Below are 21,035 nucleotides of genomic sequence, written 5' to 3' on the forward strand. Positions count from 1 at the left end.
AATAGTTTTTCCCTTTTGTACTCCAGTTTTAAAAATAAGCTTTCATCCCTGTTGGGACAGGAACTGTGTGGGATACGGGGCTGATACCATGTGCATTACACACCTCACCATGGATTTATCACAGAAGGGCTGGCCAGGGCTTTGAAGGCAGCTGACGGCTCCCAGCTGGCTAGGAACTCACTCGCGTGGCCTCTCCAGCTTCCTAATGGGAATAGGGTGGAAAACCTGGGCTCAAAGGTTACCCAGAATGACTAAGAGAGGAAAAATCCCTCCTGCCACTCCTGTGATAATCAAAGGGGTGTGGAGAAGAAGTTTCAATTCCTCACTGCCAAAGAGGAAAATAAGATAAATATATATGTATATATAGAAATTACACAGCCAATTCCTGTATTAAGGAAGAAGCCTTCATGCCATCCAAATCAGTCTTGAAATAATCTTGCTTGTGGTGTAGGGAAGCTGAGCCAGATAGCCCAAGCTCCCTTGAAATGTCTTTCAAACACATCTAATCTGTTTACTCCCGGGATTTACTGCTGGCGGTACCTGGGACCTCGCCTCTGAGATTTCCTACAGTTTGTGATCCCAGCAGGTCAAAGTTTCCAAAGGTGGGGAGAAGAGGCAATCCCTTCCCTGCCGGTACGAAAGGTATGTGCCTTGGAGCTACTAATTTAGAACCAATGAATCAGGAATAAGTCACATAAAAAGCGTCCAGCACCGGTATTTACAGAGCACCTCCTCCGAGCAGACAAAGGCGTGTGTCAACAGGGAAAGTGCCGTGTAGTTTGCGTGGCTCGGCGTATTTAAACAGCTTTTGCAGAGATGTGAACGTGTTGCCAGGGAAGCAGGAGCCTCGCACGGATAGAGGTGCCCTCCTGCTCTGTACAATGGGAAAATGGAGCTGCCCCTGCACTCCCCACTTTTTGTTTTCATCTTTGCAGCTTAAAAAAGGGCAGAAAAGGCAGTTCTTCCAGAGGCTGATTAATGGCCCTTCTGCACAAATTGCATTTTGCACATATTTAAAAATCTTGAGCTAGATAACTCTTTGACCTAAAATATAATAGGTTCCTTTTTTTTTTTTTTTTTTTCCTGATAGTGTCTGACATTTTTGTGTTTTCTCACCTTATTTTTGAAGCAAGTCCTTTCTAACTTGAGGAACAAAGTGGCTCTGGATGCCTGTGCACCCCCTGCACCTGTGTGGCTGGTGGCTTCTCTGAGATGTCACTAGTCCAGCCCTGGGGCTCGCCAACACATCTCAGACCACCAGGAGAAACATCCCAGTCTGGCACCAAGAGGCCCAGGAGATGTGCCCAGCACAACTCCCATTCCCATGGTGTGTGGTCTCTGGGGTGATCAGTGTCATGCCCTGCCTGTGAACCATTCCCCAGATTTTCCCTTCCCCAGAGCTCTGTGTGGGTGTGATGTGAGACCAGGTTATATTAAGCCCATTGCTGAAAGGACCAGGGACGATGGCTCCCATGGGCACATAGCAACTATGCTACAGAAAGAGTGAAAAATTCAGGGAACAAGTGGCAGTGTAATCCATCTTACCTACCCGGAATAGATGTATCCATGTACTGATCTCTATAAACACACCCTTTTCTCCATATGGGTGGGTATATATTTATATGCACCAGCCTCAAAATACCAGTAAGTTTTTATTAGCCCCATTTGCAGATGGGGTGATGATGACAGACAAAGTGCTTTGATCCCTCTAGGCTGCTCCTCCTTGGGAGGGGAGAGCTGGAGTCTTCTCTCCCCAGGAGAGGTAAGAGAGGGAGGTGAGTTGTCCCAAACCCCCAAGGAGCTCCCTGGTGAGGAGATCTAGCTCAGCTCTCACTTGGAATCATGCTGGCAAATAAACATGAAAGTGAAATCGGCATTGTGAGATAGTTATGCAAGAGCGGGCGGATCCCAGGACTCAGCCATTGTTCCAAACGTTTAATTAACATTATGAAAGCTGATTAAAGGAAAATCTTTAACCTCCAGGGAAATCCCATTTTCCCTCACTTCCCATACTGCTGTAATTTTCACAATGTAAGAAGGAAAGTGTTATTTCAAGGCATGATTCATATCAGCTACAACCTGATCTTTGTCACAGTCATGTCCTGCATCTTAAATAATCGCCAGCAGTGACACCAGATGGGGACACTTCTGAGACAGCATTTTTCCCCCTTTATCCCATGACCTGAATTGCCATCATAATTTCTAGACTTTGTGTCATCCTGGCATGACGACAAGTGTTCACCCACGCTCCAGAGCTACAAGTTGGTTCACAAGGACAGTGATACCTACCCAGACACAGCATCTCAGATACAAAGTGCGAATGACACGCCACAGTCCGGCGTGGTAACAGCAGGGGCTGTTTGCTTTGGTCACCACAGCAAATTCCTTTGAAGGCAGGAGAGCGGAGCACCATCTCCAGTGACTCCCATCTAACCTTGAGTTAACCACCTATCCTTTCTGCTCTTTTGGAATTGGGGGCAAAGGCAGTGTTACCTCTCAAGACACTGCAAACTCATGAATATAACCAGGCACTGGAGATATTTAAGTGGAAATTGCCATTGTAAATTATGTTAGTGGAGAGATTTGCTTTCAGCTGCAGTGGGTCTGTGAGCAAGCACAGCCCCCAGTATCAGCTGTGTACGGGTAGCACATTGCCTCTCTGCTCTTCCAGGACTATTTTAATTATATGGCACGGCCCATCAGAGACCTAATCCCAGGATCTAATCCTGGAGGCAACAGACAGCTGCCTGTCTGCCCTGTGTGCTCAGAGAAGTGCCCTTGGGGCTGCAGTGAGGGTGATGCAGATGATGGGACAGGAGGACAAGCACTCTCCCCAGACACAGCAGGCACCTGCCCAGGGATAGCCCTGGTCACCCCCTGGCCAGGGCAGCAGCAGCTCCTTGACCTCTCTGACATGTGAGTGGCACTGGGCAGTCTCCACGGCCCTGGGTCCTCCCCTGGTTAACAAGAATCTGGGTGGATGCTGCATCTACAGACCTCCAAATCTAATTAAGAACACACATGGCTCCAGTCCTTTCCAAGCATCAGGCTTATATAAATACATACACATATAAATACACAGTACAAATACAGCCTCTGGCAGCAGGAACAGTCTCGTACTCAGATCTTCAACCGTTCTTTTCATCTGCAGATCCTGCAGGTCAAAGACATTGCAGAGCTTCAGGAGTCATTCTGAAAAGGGGAAAGATTATTTTTTTCCCACTGTCATCTATATGTACATGATGCAAAATCCATTTTAATTATGATACACCAGGGTCATCTTCACTACTCTGACAATGAAGAACAGGGACCACTTTTGTGCGCACAAAGACATTAATAAAGCAGAAGCTCTATTTGTAGGATGAAATTCCTCCTTCAAAAAGCACTAGTGGTAAACCAAATTCACACCGTGATTACCAAATGTATGAAATTCTGACTCAATAAAAGGCAGACAGCTGTGTTTTCTGATAAAAATGTGCCTTTATTTTTTTAATTATTCTTTTCATTACCTGGATTCTGTATTTGTCAGAGCAACAAAAACAAAACATAGTTTCTTTGATACGCGGCAAATCTGAAAACAATCCTGCAAATAGCACAACACAAAAACTCCCACAAAAAGGGAAAGCTATAAAATTTGAGAGGCGACGAGGCTTTCAGAAGTGCCAGTTTCCCAGTGCAATGGCTGGAAGGGTGGCCTGGCCTGGCGGCAGTTCAATCATTTTGTAACGAAGGACAAATACTTTCAACATCCTGAGAAAGAGGGCGGGGGGACGGGGGCACGACTCCCTTGCTTTCCCTCCTCCTGCTATTCTTTCTCCTCCCTCCCCCCACCCCTTGGATTTTCAATAGCTCTTTAGTGTTTCCATCAAAGGCTTTTACCATTCATCCTCCCTTCTGGTGCCTGCCTTCCACCTGTCTATCCATCACAGCCCTAACCCAGGTCCCTTTCTTGTCCCCCCTTTGCTATTTTTCACGCGGTGGGATTTGTTTATAAGCTTCTGTATTACCTAAACTGCAGGGGAAGAGGCTGCTGGGAGGAAAGTGAGAAAGCAGGATTAAGGAGGAATAATTCAGCTCCATTGCATTTCCATCTGAACGGTCATAAAATGTGCAAATCCTGTTCCTGGGAATTTCGTGTCAGAGGTCTTCCCTGCCACTGCCCTTCCCGTACCCCTTCTCTCTTTCCCTCTCATGGAAAAACAAGTCTTGGGAGGGATGACTGTAACTCCACAGACCCCAAGAGGCATGACGTGTGTGCCAGCAGGGAGGAGGCCCATACCAGCACGTGTGCAGGGAGACACTCCAGATGTGGCCATAAACTGCAGACAAGGGGGTGGGAGGCTGCAGGGATTGAATCCAGCAGGACAACAGGAGTGAGCAGGGAAAGGCTGCTCAATATGACAGCTCCCAACACCCCCAGCTAATTAATAAGCCTGGGTAAAATACAAAAATAACCTGTCAGGCTTGTTGGCTCTCTAAGTAAATCGTAGAGAAATATGTGATTCAGACCCCAGCAGCATGAGGAGTTTCTACTCTCTCAGTTGTAGCTCATCGCCATCACAAGGCACCAAAATAGGCACAGGCCAGCTTTCCAGACCCCAGAGACCCACCAACAATCCACCTGTCAGCAAACTGCCAGACAGGAGAAGGGCCACTGCTCTGTACAGGTCAACGGAGATTTGTCACCGATTCAAGCAGAAGTCACTGTGACCCCTGGGCTACCTGACCAAACACTCTCAGAAGAGCAAGTAATGCTAAAAAAGGAGGTGGCCCTCAACCTGTCCCCAACCCTAGTGAGCCCACAAAGCTTTCCTTGGTGGAACTTCTTGTCGTATCTGCTGGACCTGGCAAAAGCTAGCAGCTATCTTCCACTTACAGACATATCCTGGAGATACTGCAGATCACCCATCAGGTAGCAATGTCAAAATATGTTCCTTTGATTGGCAGTTATTTATTATTTTTAAATAAAACGAGAACAGATTGAATGGGTTGCTCAGCAGCAGCTCAGTTTGTAGTTTGGCAACTTCTTGGACAGTTTGACCATACGTATGACAACACAAAATAAATTTCACTTGCTTGCAGTAGCAGTTGGCTATAAATTCAGTCCATCGATGATTTATAGCTCTAGCAGCAGTGGGTTATATGAAATGAGAAGCCCTTTCATCCTTAAACTGCTCTGCAGTCTGGTAGGGATGATGAAAGCCATTGTTCCTAAGGCCAGAGGAGAGCAGGAGTTCATTCAGCTGTGGTAGGAGGAGGTGTGCAAATTGGGTCCAAAGGTGAGAGGAGGCCCGGAGACACAGCAGCCCTTGGTTTCGAAGAGCAGCCAGAAAGAAATCCTTAATGATGCTCAGCCGTGCTTTGCAGGCTGGAGGGGAGCAGTATTTTCATCAACTAAATGACCTCAACTCTTTGGCTTCCCTGAGGGCAGGCACCAGGACAGACTGGGATCGCTCACCAGAGTCACTCTCAGATGTTTGTGCTCTTCCCACCCACCAGCAGCCCCGAACCTGAGCATGTCTTTGGCACAGCAGGTGGGATCCTTAATCCTGCAGAGGGCCAGCCCCAAGCGAAGATTAGCAGAAGAATCTGTTTTCATTAAAATCCAACCTACCATTACCATCCTCCCTGATGGTTTAAAATGCGCATGTCCAGCTCTTGTAGCAGCTCTGTTTCTGCAGGGAAAGGGCAGTTCAGCAACCTGCCTCTTTACTTTCTAATGTCTCTCTTTCTTTTAATCAACAAGTAACTAAGACAGACACACTGAGGAATGTTAAATGCACCTCCTCCTGGAGAATTTTGCCAGCAAGATCAATGGAATTGGGATTTTGCCTTTATTATGTTTCTTTTGACCGTGGAACTGGTCTGATTTTCCTCCCAGTGACTTTTTTTTTTTTTTTTTTGTGGGGAAAAAAACCCCACAAAACAACAAAACAGGAAAAGACATACAAATAAACACTACTACGTACAGGAAAAATACAAAACTTAGCACCATGCACTCCCCTCATTATTAGACAAAGGTTGGGAAGGGTTCACAAGTGTAAAACGCTCATGTGAATTATGAGATTACTGCTCAGTTTTCTTTCAAGTCGTGGGCTGGAAACAGATGGTGGCTGTAGCATTTATGACGGCACAACATGTTACTGCAAGCCTAGCCATCTCTCTCTCTCCTCTCAAAAATGCAGCTGCAAAGAAAGTTGTGGAAAATCACATTAATAGTCTCTTCCACCGCACAGTTTTCCAGCCCTTCATCCCTGGCCAGCACATGGACAGAGCCATCTTGTATGCCAGCAAGAATACTCTCCTAATCCCTGTCCTGAATAGTTACCACTGACTGGCTTATTTAACAGCTAGTTAAAATGTGAGGTTTGTTAGCATTGTAAAAAAGCCTCCAGAAAGCAAGTCCTTAAGGTCAGGGCAGATGCCATGTGATCCCAAGGGCTCCCTAAGGGAAACACTCAGAAAGAAACCATCAGACTGTCTTTTAGCTGTTTATTATTTAAACATTCAGTTCAGGCCAAGCAGGTTGATTTATAAAGAAGCAGAAAGACAGATAGAACAATTGCAAAAGCATCTTTGTAACTCAGGAGTCCAAATCCCACTTCCAAGCAAGAGTAGAAACTTTCACAAGGGCAAAGGCCTCTGGATTTTCAGTCAGACAGCCTTCCAGTGACCACAGGCTTAGAAGGATCTGGGGCCCTGAAGACACAAAGAGCAACTAACCCCATAGTTAAATATCTTGCCTGTACACAAGAAAAAAAATATGTGTGCTTCAGTCCTGATGGAAATGCCTTGCTGACTAAAAGACATTCATACCTGGACTTGAACCCTTAAGCCAAGCCTGAGGCACAAACCCTCCATTCTCAAGGCACCACAGAGGGCTGTGCTGATACCAGAGAACTCTTCAAACAGTACAGAACTGTTACCTGTCACCTAGGATTTCTGTGTGCTTTACAAATGTGAAGCAATCCTGTATCACATCGTTTCTGAGAGCCTTAACTCTCTGGGATTCCAAAATTGGGATTTTAGAATTACTTCTTCACTTGAGTTAATTAAGACTCTGTTAAATAATAATTTTTCCAGACAAGTGTCACTGGTGTATCGGGGTATCCATGTTGCTATTTTCACTTTGCTGGCCTCACTACTTGGTTGGGAACATCAGCACAAATTTTATGTGTTCATCCTTAGCCACTCCAGTGTGTTCCTGCCATGCTTCGTGTAGCCAGCTACACACAGGGCAGCATTTCTGCCCTCTGGGGTGTAGAACAGGGCAACTGAAAGCAAGATAGACTTTTACCATTCCCTTTATCACTTTTCACAGCTAGACCAGGAAGTTGCTACAGAAATTCAATAGTGTACACACTTGAAACTCCAAATAGCCTTTTGCCAGAGATAGACTCTTTCCAGGTGATATGACCATACATATCCACTGCATATCTGTCATAACCGCAAAAGTCCTCAGACCTTTTCTCTAAGATAGAGAAGGTGCCATTCCATTTTTCTTTTGGAAACCTCCTCCTGCAGAATTCATTAGTATCCTATGTAACAATGTACTTCCTGTAAGGACTGAAATATAAAGTGTATTAGAAGTTTCCACTTCTGTTTTTATCTTTTCCTGATCTAGCCTGAAAAGTCTTTTGAAGTTCCTCAAAGTGTTCTTCATATATGCTTGTTTTAGGAAATACCAGATCACTATTGGCAAACTTCTCCTTAATTAAGTGAGATAAAGGAATCAAGATTATATGATCTGCTTAATTTCTCAACTTTTTAAGGTACCATTTTAAGATATTTTTTCCCACTTGACTTTGAAAAGAAACATGCTGAAGGAACTAAGGAAGAGGAAGGCCCAGAGAGGGCAAGCTTAGCTCTGGGCTCTCCAGTGTGGCTGAGCTTGCTGGTAGAAAACCACTGAATAGTTAAAGCTTTCCCTCATTCCTATGGAATGGTTACTGAATGGTTTCAGACCCTTCTGAAACTCACATCACTCAGGACAATGCTTAAGAGGAGAAGACTAAATGGCACTGTGTTAGTATAGTGGGCTCCTCAGGGCCTCAGCTCAGCGAGTCAACTCAGATCATGCTTAACTTTAAGCACAAGTAACTTCAAAGAAACATCTCACACGCCTCAAGTTCAGGTTTGCACTGTCTCCCTTGATGAATCACAACTTAGGATGTGCAAGGAGCTAACAGGAAACATTTGCAAGGCCCCAAACCTCCTGTTAGCTGCACAGGCCTAGCCCAACCACTCTGGATGGGCCAGCAGGCTCTTCACAACAAATGGATGCAAGTTCTTCTGAAGTGCCTCTAGAAGAAACGTACCCCAGAAGAGTTAAACTTTGATGTAAAAGCACTACTTGCGGCAATCACTGACGTACACAAGCTGAGCATTGACTTGCCCAACTCCTACGCAGCCTTCTGAAGAAACCACTCTACCTAGGATAAATTGCTTCTGTCACTTTTGCTGTGGACACCCCCTGGAGTCAAGGGGAATTCAGATCTTGGGCAGGTTTTGGAGAAGCTTCCTGGCTCCAAGGAGACCTCTGAGCAGAATGCTTTACAGTGGGTGAGTCTGGGCCAAGAAATGTCCTCACTTACAAGTGTCTGTGAGCACAGAGCCCTCAGCCCTCACCCACACTGGGAGTGCTGGAGCATCCCTCCTCCTCCTCTGGCCCCACACAGACTCCAACAGCAGCTGAGCAGGGCCCAGAGGTGAAATCTGGCCTCTTGAAACTTCCCTGGTCTTCAGATTAAACCAGCACCACCTCTATACAGAAAACACATGTAAAGCCAAGTGCTAAGGGAAGGTGAAGCATGGCCGGAGTGAAGGGGACTCCCCATCTGAAGTGCCTCAAAGCTAAGGTTTGAGTGCTGCTGCCTAGAGATGGAAGGCAGAAGTCACGGTGACATAGTTGGGTCAAAATTAGTCTCTCTTCAGAAGACAGAGAGGTTCTGAAGCCAACAAAGATTTATTGAAAGTCACGTAAAAATGAATTAAAAGTGGATGCCCAAATCTCTTAGACTGCTGAAAAAATTCCAGCTAGGGATGTCCAGCAAGTCTGGAAGGGTCCTTCATACTTCACTGAGGTCTAAAAGTTTGAGTTCATCCCCAAAGGGAGATGAGGCCACCCAGCACTTCACCCATAGGCCCTCTGTGAACAGAGTCTTTCTTGTGGTCAAAGAGGGGCTATCTTGAATTTATGTCCTACTTCTCCCCTTGTGAGCAAACAGAACAATTTCTATGAGTAATTCTACCCACTAATTGCCAAGGAAAAGTCTGGTAAGAAATGCTCTGCATTTTTGTCAGGTCAGAGGCTTCCCTAAACAAAGTTGCTGTTTTATGTTTTCTACCAGCACATGTTCACATCCGGGGTCCTCGGTGAATTCCAGCGTGGATGAGTCTCTGTGGGAAATTGCTTTTCCCTATTTTCTTGTTCTAAGTGCTCCAGGAAATGAGTCTATTTTTACAACAACACTGAACAGCAAAATATGAAACCATTATCTGCTTTGTGGCAAGAGTTTCGGGTCAGTTCTCAGGTAACTGTCACCTCCAGAGAAAGTCAATGGAGTTGTATCTGTTCATGCAAGGTAGAGGCCTGACCAATTATGTAATTGGTTGATCAGTTACCAGAACACAGAGCTACCACAGGCCTAAGGAGTGTCTTGTTTTCATGCGTCTCAAAGTTCATCCAAGCCCTGATGCATTGATAAGTGAAGTATTCCAGAATTATGGTCTGTAAAGATGATAATTAACTGCTGAAAGATTTAAGTATGTGCATTCTCTCCGAACATATATTTTGCCACTGAATGATCCTTTTAAGTAATATCTCTTCTAGATCCCTTTTACACCTGCCAAATAAACCAGGGTGGGATTTTCAGAAGTGTTTAAAACGCTTTTCTCCTACTTATTTGTGATTGCTTTCAAGAACGAAGATGTTTTCAAAGTCCCAGGGGATTTCAAGCACTATGGGCCCAACTGCACCTCTGCGTGCTTCTGCTTTTCGCACACCTGATTTAATAGCTACTCTGAATTTTAAAGCTGGACAGTAAACCCAGTTGCCTTCACTGTGCAAGATCAAATGCAGTACATAGAGGCCAAAACACTAGGTCTGATCTGAAGATGAGTGTGTAACACTTGTTACAAACTTGGCTCCTTACTTCCTGGTTTGAGGGAATACTCCAGACTCCACATGTGAGCTGCTTTTCTATTGAGGCACTCAAGTGAGCCTTTGTTTGTGTATTTTATCTAAGAACTTGAGAGACATCTGGCATGCACAAGAATCAGTCCAAACAGAAGTTCTTGAGTTGCTCAAAACTCAAACCAAGTCAGATTTGGTGGCCTGCTAGTAAGTCAAACATATAAATTATTTGATTACTCTCCATGGGAAGAAGTAACCCTGGAAAAATGTGACATGAAATCTTCAAGTGACATAAATTCTATCACAAGGATGCTCCCAGAATTTCATCCTTTGGTTATGAGCTAGAACAAGAGTTAGCACTTCCTTACCTTCGGGTTGGGAAAGAGGTATTCGTGACTTTCCACCTGATTGGAAAGCTCACCAAACGTCAGTCGAGACCAGCATACAGAAAACAAACTTAGAGACAATATCTAAGGAAAACAGAACCTAACCTATGACTTGTTCTTTGATTTACAACTGCGATTGTGGGCCCCACCTCACAGTCATATGCCATGGTAATAGGCAGCAGTTCAACAAGAACCAGTCCTAACTTTTCCACATGTTGTAGTGATTCTGAGCTACTTCAGCACATACTTTAGCCTGATGCAGCAAATAATTAGAATGACTAAAGGGACAGGTGGCACGACACGACTGAAAAAAAGAACGATCGAACCTTTGGTCTTGTTTATTCCTACCTTCTAACGTTTTGGGGGTTTTTTCCCTAAACTAGAAGTTACCAAATTTCACATGAAATTTGCTCTCATTAATTTCTCCCATCTCAAATTTGTCTGTTATCAGTACAACTGTGAGTTTTCAAACTATATCATGAGGTACCCAAATATACCATTTGAAATGGGCTCACTGGCATTAGCAACTACGGTCCTGAATCCACCCACGCCAAGATATTTTTCCCCAAAAGAACAAATATGTAATTCAAAATGGCAACCTCCATGGGAGCAGGAGTGGCACACTCCTGTTCTCCTGGTTGTATAAACAGGTCTTGTTACTTCATCTTTGGGTTTGCTTACAAAATACTTCAACACTCTTGAGAGCACAAAGACCCCCAGCCCACAACTGGGATCCTGTGTCAGGAAAGCACACCCTAATTAAAAAATAAAGCATCAACTCTGCTCCATTTGCCTGAGGTCAGTGGGATGTTTGTCCAAACCTAGGAGCATGCTCAGGCACCAGTTTGAAGAAGAGCAAACACAGGCATCTCTTAAAGTGTTTTTCCATGTCAGGGCCTGGGAAAAAAATTTCAGATTGGGCACATGATAAAAACAGTTCCCCATGGAAATGTTACCCACACCATAAAAGGAAGGAATGACACTGATCTAAAGGAGAATGAAAATTGTCTACTGAATTTTTGTAAATTCCCATAAAATCTGAGACTTGTTCTACGTGCCTAATTTTGACTGTAAGTCATGAAAGGCTGACTCCTAAGAGAAGCAGGAAATGACTGGCTCATGATAGGATAAAAGACTGCATAATTGCATGGGCAGAAAGATGGATTTTCATCAATCACTACATTCTCTGACAATATGGCAGTGGCTTTTGATCATGTATCCGATGCACAGTAATTAGGCAAAATTACTTACCCTCAATCTTTTCAGTATTTAGCTCTAAGGGTGCAAGGATTCATTCTTGGAAAGGGAAGATGGTCGTGTGATTTAGGGCACTGGATGAGCACTCAGATCTGAGTCCTCTCCCTGGTTCTGCCACAGCCTTGCTGTATGACCTTGCACAGGCTTTTCTCCATGCCTCGGTCTCGCCTAAAATGGGATAACAATAGTTCTTTATTTCACAGGAACAGAAACCAGCTAAAGGCTGCACCACAGAGATGCTACAGCAAAGAGCAGCACAGAAAAGCTCAGACACGGAATAATGCCTTGCTAATAGAATGTGGGAACACAGACAGTAATTAAATTGAGTAATAAACACAAAACATAGGCTGACTTTTGAGGAATGCAACACTGATAGGCTTTGTACCTAGAATTAAAGGAAATTTAAGTGGGATTCCTATGAGTTGACCTGACTCTGAGATCTGCTAGTAGTACAAACTGTGTATTAGAAACACCAAGGAAATTACTTCACTCAAAACCTCTACATGGTGTCTCTTTTACAGCAACCATGATTTCCAGCCCAAGTGAGAGTCAGATAACTATTCAGAACATTTTCAAAGCCACAGGAGCTGCCTAAAAACATTTCCTTCGATTGACAGTAAAATATGAGCATGCAAATCTGAGATAGTTTTGAAACTTCAAAATAAGATCTGAAACTTCCAAATTATAACATAAATGGGGCCAGTGATCCTAATTAAACTGTCAGATGTCTGGAACAGCTTCAATGCCACTATTCCAGCATCACACTGCTGCTAGAATTGGACAGCGCTTTAGGAAAGACTCCTCAGTAGTAGTTTTCCAAATGCAAAGATGAACCTTTTTCTCCAAAGCATTTGCCTTTCATGTCAGGGGTCAGTTATGGGCCTGTGGGTCTCGGGGGAGGATCTCAGGGCACATGTCTACATAAACCAACTGATTTGGAGACCAACAGATCAAAGGCTGTTCTGTCAGGCAGGAGGAGAGAAAACAGATACGAGACATCTTAGGAAGGGAAAGTCATTTCTGAGAGACAGAAACAAGAGGGATGGGAGAGTCAGGCAGAGAATAGCTGGAAAACAGGCCACAGAAAAGGCAACATGGACCTGAGGAGGAAGGGCAAGAGAACCTTGTAAGTGGAATACTGGAGCCCACTGGAAGGAGGGGGCTGTTTCAAGTAAGAGTAAAAAGTCGAAACCCAAAATGCTGGAGCTACCTGGGAACCTGCGAGAAGAGCAACTGCCTGCAGTCACCATGCTCTGCTTAACAAAGCAAATGCCAGGCAGGACAGAGGACAGGAGAAAAGGAAAGCAAACTGGCACACAATCCTTGGTTTCACTCAACAAAAGCAACTGAGGGAGAGGTCTGGAAAGACGAAGCACTGGATTAAATGTAATGAATTGACTAAAGAGTCAGTGACCATGCACCATATTGTAATGCTGAGATTGGGTTTGGGTAGTCCCCTCTGTATTGTCTTTTCTGATCAGACAAGATATCAGAAAAAGATACAATCAGACCAAGAAGTTCTGGATCCCTGGACAGAGTAAATGAGTGCAGAATGTAAAACAGAAAAACATTTCCTCCCCAAACTGCTGTCTTCAGTGTGGAAGGACAAAACCAACAAGGTGTTAAAGCATTGAATGGAAGTGCAACTTTTGACAACCACCATCCTCGGCTCCATTAAGCCCCCTACTCACCCCCCACCCCACAAATAACAGAGCTGTCCATCAGATATCTTGTGGCTCCAAATGCTCACACCCTTCCCTGTAACACTCCAAATGCAGCACCTTAGAAGTCCAGAGGGAGTCCACCTCCAGCAGACAGCAGAAGAAGATATGACACTCACGGCATTCACGAATGCACAGAGAACTGTTTAATTTACAGCCACAATGGTGAAACAAACCATTTCAGAGCTTGGACATTCAAAGTTAAGTCTGACACCCATTCTTATATTCACTTATTGTGCTTAAGTATTAGAGAACACAGGATTACATTAACCATACACGACAATCTGAGATCCCTGCGGGACCGAGGGGTGGAAGGGATGAGCAAGAATGAGGGACCAGCCCCTCAAGTGGTGTAAGCTGGTACAGCTCCATTGCAGGCAATGGAGCCATGGTGGTTTACACCAGCTGAGGATATGGCCCTTGAAATGTCCAACTTAACTTTGAATTAACGACTCCCGTGTCACAACCCTTAGTGTCACTGTTCCTTCTGGTTGTATCTGCCACTTTGAAGGAGGACTAATCAATCCCAAAACCCACCACGGTCCCAGGGCTGGCGGGTGAGAGCTCAGCTGGACTACAGGAAATGATGCTCATGTCATGACACTACTCCTTGCAATTTAACAGCCATGGACTGCATCCTCATCTGATGTAAATTAGCTTGGGGGCATCTGAAGTCAGAAACATTTGCCAATTTATAGTAGCTGAGAACATAGCCCTGAGATTTTTGCGTTTTCTGCCGCATGCTGTATAAGCACTGTGCTTGACAACAAAGACTCGTGTGCATTTCGTTCCTCGTAACAAAATTAACTCAAGACTACCAGTCTCAAACAAATGGCCATTGGAAAAGTCCCCATTCAGTCTTCACTCTCTCCTGGTGTGCTGAATTTGGCATAACATGTTTATTTGCTGGCACCAACAAAAACCTCTTGGTTTGCTTTGTTTTCAAGATTTTGCTACAAGGCCAGACTACTTCCTCATGATGTAAATCAGAGCTCCAGGATCCCCAGGGGAGTCACTCCCAAGGAGCTGGCCCACAAACCCAAACACAACCTTCTTGTGCCAGTCCCACCACAGGACTCCTTCCAAGAGTTGTTTTGCAAACTATTCCACTTAAGTGACTTCGACATCCTTTCATACCTGCACAGTGTCTGAGTGGGTCACATAATGCTTTTCATCTACATGATTTTAATGGATATATGTTTGGTTTTTTCTTTCATTAGATATCTTTTAGACAAAAAAAAAAAAAAAAAAAAAAAAAAAAAAAAAAGGAACGGAGCAACATTATTGGCATCCCACTGAAACATAAATATATAAATTACATTTTATACACTTTTTTAAACGCAGACACATACATTCATGTGCATAACATTGTGAACAGTACACTTAGTGGAAAACAAGCACAGACAATCTTAGTTAAATGTATTTCCAGTTTTGGTGCTCAACAAATACACTGGGAAAATGATCACAAAATAGAACGGTGACTAACTCTATCTCTGCATTAGCATCTGAAGCCAATAATGCCTGTTAGCTAACATTGCTTTGTTTGGTTGAATTTGGACATAGCTACAGGAACAGGAGGGGAATGTTTGAACTATATTTAGAGAAATGGAAAGGTTAAAAATCTCACACTCTTTTGTTGTTTTAAGGTTCTGCAGTTCATTCACATTTGAAGATATTTTTATTTGAGTGGAAACACCGTCTTCAAGACAAACTTTTTTGTTGTTCCAAACTAAGAAAACTCTTTCATCTCTTCGTAGATGTTTCACAAATAAAAGAATCCAGTAGTTCGTTTTATATATCCAATGTAATAATCCAAATAAAACAAAGGCTACATAATCCAAACTACTGGGGTGGGGCAGTGATTTTGGCCAAGTGAGTAGCCATGTCATATCTGGCACAGCCCTAAATTTCCAAAGCAGTACAGAAGGATTTATCCATGTGGCTCCCACTGCAATCTGTGGGGAATTGAACATTTAATCCTTTGGCACTTTGAAAATACAGGAGCTGGTGCCAGAGTATTTTATCTGCCCTGCTATAGTTAAAATAGATTTTGATGTTATTTGGGCTATTCTACTACAAAAATATGACCACAAAATGCTTTTTTTTTTCTTTTTTTTTTCTTTTTTTTTCTTTTTTTTTTTGGTTCAAGAAAACATAGCAGGCTTTCTCAGGTATATAAAACTGTTAATTTTTAGATAAAAATACAAACTTCACCTTTACAAAAACACATATTCTGTTGAATACACATAAAGCATAACATTTTACCAAAAATAAAGAATTTTAGGTTTTGTTCAAATATTTGCAGCAAGGTAGTTCCCATGCCACCATGACATTATACAATGCAGATACAAGAATTTTTACATTTCACACAGCTCCAACATGTGAAATAAAAATATCTGTATACTGATAAGAATGACAATTGCTAACACAATATCACTAGTAGGCAACTGGCATAAGTCTTAAAGAAAAAAAAAAAAGGGATTTTTGCATGGATATCCTATGATTTGTTTACGCACATCTCTCTTTTTTTTTCTCTTTTTTTTTTCTTTTCTTTTATGCTTTAAATTACGGGGGAGGTTGGGGAACATAAACCAAGAAACGTCTAGAAAATTATGCATAGGTATACCATTTTTATTTTAATACATCTCATTAGTTTGCATCCCACTAGGAGAAATACCATAATACCATTTTGTGTTCTGCTTATTGTTATACCAGTCTTTTATATGTGTTATTGGCAAATGTAGTCCAAGAGATAATAAAAAGCTAGGCAAAGAGTAAAAAGAAAACTTAATAATCACTTTATGGTGTAAAAAAAAAAAAATCCACTTAAGGCTCCCCAGAAGGTTTTTTTGTATAGACTTTTAAAACACCACCAAGTAAGGATGTATTGTTCTATAGTGTTTGCGTGGCATTTGATCATTTCATACATTCCTGCTTTTTTTGTGCCTGAAGTCCACCAGTGTCCATCCATCTTCATCAAGAACGCAGGCACATTTCTTGACGTAAAGCACCGTTGACTGCTCTGACAGAAATCCACTATTCACTTAGATTTTTGTCATGTTTTTGAGTACTTTTGGTATCCTCCATTCATTCAACCGTCTTTTTTTCTTTTCTGTTTTTCTTTCTTTTGTTTTTTTTTTTCTTTTTTGGACAGGGAAGCTTCCTATTGTTTCACAGAGTGCTACAATACTTGCTTTGATGTCACATTAAACAAATGTACATTGTCTCTTTGTTCTCATTAAGTGTTCTTTTGAGCCAGTTTTTTCACACAGGAGAACAAATAAAGAATACAGTCAATAAGCACCATACATAGTAGGTTCAGGAATGTAACAAACCATGTACATCCATGTCCCAGAGAGAAGTATTTTTTCTAGCTTATTTTCACCTTACATCTGCAGGAGAGAAAAAAGATACAATAACTCTATGATTAGAATCAAAGGTCCTGTCCTTGAAGTAGATGACTTAAAAAAAAAAAAAAAAACTGTTCTGCATGAAGAGTCACTAACCTGGGACAAGAAGTTCTAAATGCTGTTTTGATTGAGTTTACATGCTCACTTTTAAAGTTGAATTTTAGAAAATCTTTGCTTCTATCATACTATTCCCAATAAATACCTGTTAATCTGAAACAGGATATCAAGTTTAGCATTCTTTAGAAATGATACATTGGTATAAATTAAAACTGCCACTGGGAGTTCATGTGCAAAAAACAGGGGCTCGAAATTAAATTCACCATCATCCAGGCGTTAGGCACAGACACTGCAAAATCCAAATCATTCCCACTCCAAATACCAGAATCAATTGCAAGTGCTGCAGTTTACATACTTCTAAGTCATTAAGAAATGGAAATTCCATATTTAATTTGGAATGTGTGTCGCCATCATCATACATTGCTAATATGTTGGCCAAAGGATTTCAGTCATTTTTGCACTGAGAGGGTGTTAGTTTTTCACTACACTGAAAACCTCATGAATTTTGATGACTGACTATCATCATCCTACTGAGACTGAGCAGACCAAAAATAAAGATCTTAGTTTTCTGGTGTAAGTAACACAGGGCTCTGCAACACAAAATAAAAAGGTATTTCTTAGCATCTTTCTGGTCAAGTAAGCAGATCATCAGATCGTGTCAGGCGCATGTGCAATCAACCCCAGTTCATGCCAGAACATGGATTTGGTCACACAAATAATAGTATTTGCTGTATGTACACTCAATGTTTCACAGCCAAGGACTGGGAACACGACAATTTGTAACCTGGCAATTCATTCATGCATTATCACGTGATGCTTTGACCTCAGAAATCAATAATAATGAAACACAAGCAGAGGCAATGGAACTTGAGATTTCAGAAGCTGAAGTAATAGCACCCTCCAATAAAAAAGAAATAAAAAAGGCAAGAAAAGGAAGTAGCTCAAGAATGTAAGATGCTGATGGTGATGTGGAGCTTAAAGGGAAAATACCAGCAGGTAGAATTATCAAAGCCAATCAAATCTAATCTCTTTGCAGCCTTGAGGTAGCAAGTGTCAAGATTTGGAACAGTGATTAAGTTGAAGTGATGATATTTGATTAAGTTTTCCAGTACTTGTGCTATTAGGGTGTTCAGCATATAGGTCCTACCTGAATATCAAATAGTTCCAGTAGGTTTTATGTTGGTTTTAACTTTTTTCGTTTCCGTTTTTTACCTGATTCCCTAGGCCTTCCTGTTAACATAAGGGCAGGGCTGGTGAAAAGCCCTAAGGTAATGCATTTCGTGTAACACTGAAGTCATAAATACTCAAACCGTTTACATTTCAAAGAAATCTCATTATCCCTTGCATTAAAGTAATAACTTTACAACGTCTGATTTGACATTGAGTTTACAAATTACACAAAAGTAAAGAAATAATAAACGAAGTTGGCATTGTACACGTCATTCCCAGGATCCATCTATAATTACTGTTACCATGCAGTACTCAACATTTGCCTTCAGCTCTGGAGTTGAGCTATTTTCAGCTCACCATCCACTTGCTGGGTGCAAGTTGTGTTCCTATCAGTAATTAAATCCCAGAAATACATATTTTTCCATGATAATTCTGCTCCAATTTTTACACACATCAAAAACAAAAATTTTGACCTTAAAATCATAGCTGCTTCGTCTATGGCAATTAAAGACAATTTGGAAAACTGAAATTGATCTAATGAAACTTTTTTTTCCAAATGGGAGACAGAGAACATGTATCAAACCATACCCACATTAAAAACAGCCACTTTATATGTGGTTGTGTCTAATAACTCCACCTAGCTTCAGCTAAACACTCGGATTATAAATTGATGTCCACTAAAATTGCAGCAGAGGTCTAACTTTACTTTTATATAAATCCCAGTTCCTCTGCTCTGTCCATAGCAACTGAAGTTTACATTTGCTTGAACGAGGTTTATGTCTCCGTGCTGGATGGAGCCAGTACAGAAAACCCTTCCTCACCCAGCCACCTACAAAATCTATCACCTTTGGGCAGCTTTCCTCCTGTGTTTACCTGCTCTTCACTGACTCTTTAATTTTGGGCTGGTTCTACTGCACCCTTAAATTCCCTGCAGAGGTGCAAAACAAACTTTTGAGGCTGCCTTCAACCAGGATCAGGAGAAAGGGAAATGTCCTTTTTACCATGGTGCGTTTCCTGAATAAGTGTGTCGAGCTCTGCATTGATTGCATTGTAGTAAGTAGATCAGAGCCAATGATTTTAGATTAATTCAGAATGATTGTATGAAAGCCAGATTGAAAGTAATTTTTCCCCATAAATCTTTCCCCATTGTAACTCAAAGGTTGTCTTGACAAGGCTAATTTAGGTTTAATGTGACAACTGACAAATTCTTGAGCATACATAGGTAAGGAAACAACAGGAATGAGCAATATTTTTTCCAAACTAACTCCTTAGCCTTGAATCCTGAATTTATTCCCAAGTGCTTCACATTAATTTCATTCATACTTTCCCCAAGGTCAAGTAAATCTCAGTGTTAGCCCTGTCTCCACAAAGTCTAAAGAAATTAGGCAACGGAGTTCAGCCATGAGCTGCAACATAACAACCTTTAACTTAGTGAAGCAAGACCTGAACACTACTGGGCATTTACATTTATTTAAAGGTCAACCTAATGAGAAGTAATACACTTTAAATTTGAAATCCAAACTCCTTATACAGCACAAACTGGCCCTCATTTGGAATCTCCAACACAGAGAAGTAGCTGGGAACTTCTCTATTGAGTTCACTGTAAGCAACGTTTGCTTTATGTTCTTTACTAATATAAAAAATAATGTCCATATGAAATCAGCATTAATGCAAAAATAAAAGGAAAACATACCAGTTTCTTCTTCTCTATAATCTGAATTAGTATTTGATGATGTACAGGTGCATTCCATATGCTCTTCTAATCTCACCAGAACTTCTTTTAATTTTGGCTTTTTTCTAACATACTCCACTTTTGCCACCTATAAAATACGATGAGGTATGTACTGAGACACATCAACATGGTTACAGTTCAGAACTGAAGACAGATAACTATATACCTCTATTTTTAATGTAGCCAAACCCATATAAAATGTTAGCATACTAATCATCTTTTATCTTAATTGTGCATCGTGTAACTATTTATTGCACAGACTATTTGTTTATTCAAGTTCAGCAGTTTGAAACTATTTTCCCCCAAGAGATAAAACAATTTCCCATTCATTTTGGTTTGATGTTTTAAGCAACTCAGTTTCCACATGTATCACAATAAACTTCTATACAAATTCAAATCAGTGGTTGTTCTTGTAAACTGCCACTTTTAGCACAATCTTCCGTAAGTGTTGTTAAAGGCTGACAGTGAAGGCATTAGATCAGTTTGTAGTACATTTTATTATTTACAAATTGGTGTCTCCAGAGCCCTCTGAATGTGAACTGCTCAACCCTACACAACCAGGATCTGAACATCACCTTAGAAAGCAGTTCCATTCCTACTCACTCCCTGCAATAACCTGGGGTTTGGTCACAAGAGCTCTGAGGAACAGTTTTTAGGTCCAAGGGAACCACCACTCCTAAACTGGGTCCAGCCTTTGGCTTTATTGTGGAAAGCTGGCAGACAGAATATTTCGCCCCAGTCCTTCCCAGCTGTTGACAACTGCACTGCTCCACTTACAGCATCCTTAAATTAAGAAAGTCTGGAGGGCAAGTTGAGGTTGGAGGAAGGATCATGCTGGAGCAGATCAGGCTACATGCAGATCTCTCATCTGAAGGAAACCAAGGCAGAACAGAAGGATGTTGGGGTGGGGGGATACCGAACACCAGGACATCCTGACCCACAGGCTGGCAGCCAGGAGAGGAGGAATGGCAGAGAGGGCAGAGCACTGATGTTCTGGGGAGCTGAAATGGCTTGTAGGAAGCTGGGCACTGACTAGTGCTAAGTGTAGGGGACAAGATGGTCAGGGCCATGCAAGGGAATATCGCCTAACGTGGGCAAGGAGAGTGCTAGAGTGTTTGTAAGGGGCCCAATGTTTAGTTCTCAACTGTGTTGAACACTGCAGAATAG

General features: G+C 42.1%; 1 protein-coding gene across 6 annotated transcripts in view; it reads right to left on the bottom strand.

Moving 5' to 3' along the window:
* Positions 1-2,952: 2,952 nt before the first annotated feature.
* The window catches only part of PDGFA (platelet derived growth factor subunit A), a 35,867-nt gene continuing 17,784 nt past the window's right edge, over positions 2,953-21,035 (bottom strand). Inside the window, exons 5-8 of one of the 6 annotated variants that reach the window (XR_010723262.1) lie at positions 19,830-19,956; positions 18,114-18,196; positions 17,006-17,119; positions 16,549-16,891 (exon numbers count right to left, since the gene is read on the bottom strand). Coding sequence is in view for 4 of the 6 variants with exons in the window: in XM_066198556.1 (XP_066054653.1) it covers positions 11,813-11,946; positions 19,830-19,956 (261 nt within the window). In the remaining 2 variants the exon portion in view is untranslated. Of the gene's footprint in view, positions 3,193-3,413; positions 6,186-11,772; positions 11,947-16,548; positions 16,892-17,005; positions 17,120-18,113; positions 18,197-19,829; positions 19,957-21,035 lie in introns of those variants that run through there. The other 5 variants (XM_066198556.1, XM_066198555.1, XR_010723263.1 and 2 more) reach the window with 5 other exon arrangements.

This window comes from Chamaea fasciata, unplaced genomic scaffold (genome assembly GCF_029207755.1).
Source record: "Chamaea fasciata isolate MVZ Bird 193981 ecotype frontalis unplaced genomic scaffold, bChaFas1.0.hap1 SCAF_16, whole genome shotgun sequence".
NCBI classification, from domain to species: domain Eukaryota; kingdom Metazoa; phylum Chordata; class Aves; order Passeriformes; family Sylviidae; genus Chamaea; species Chamaea fasciata.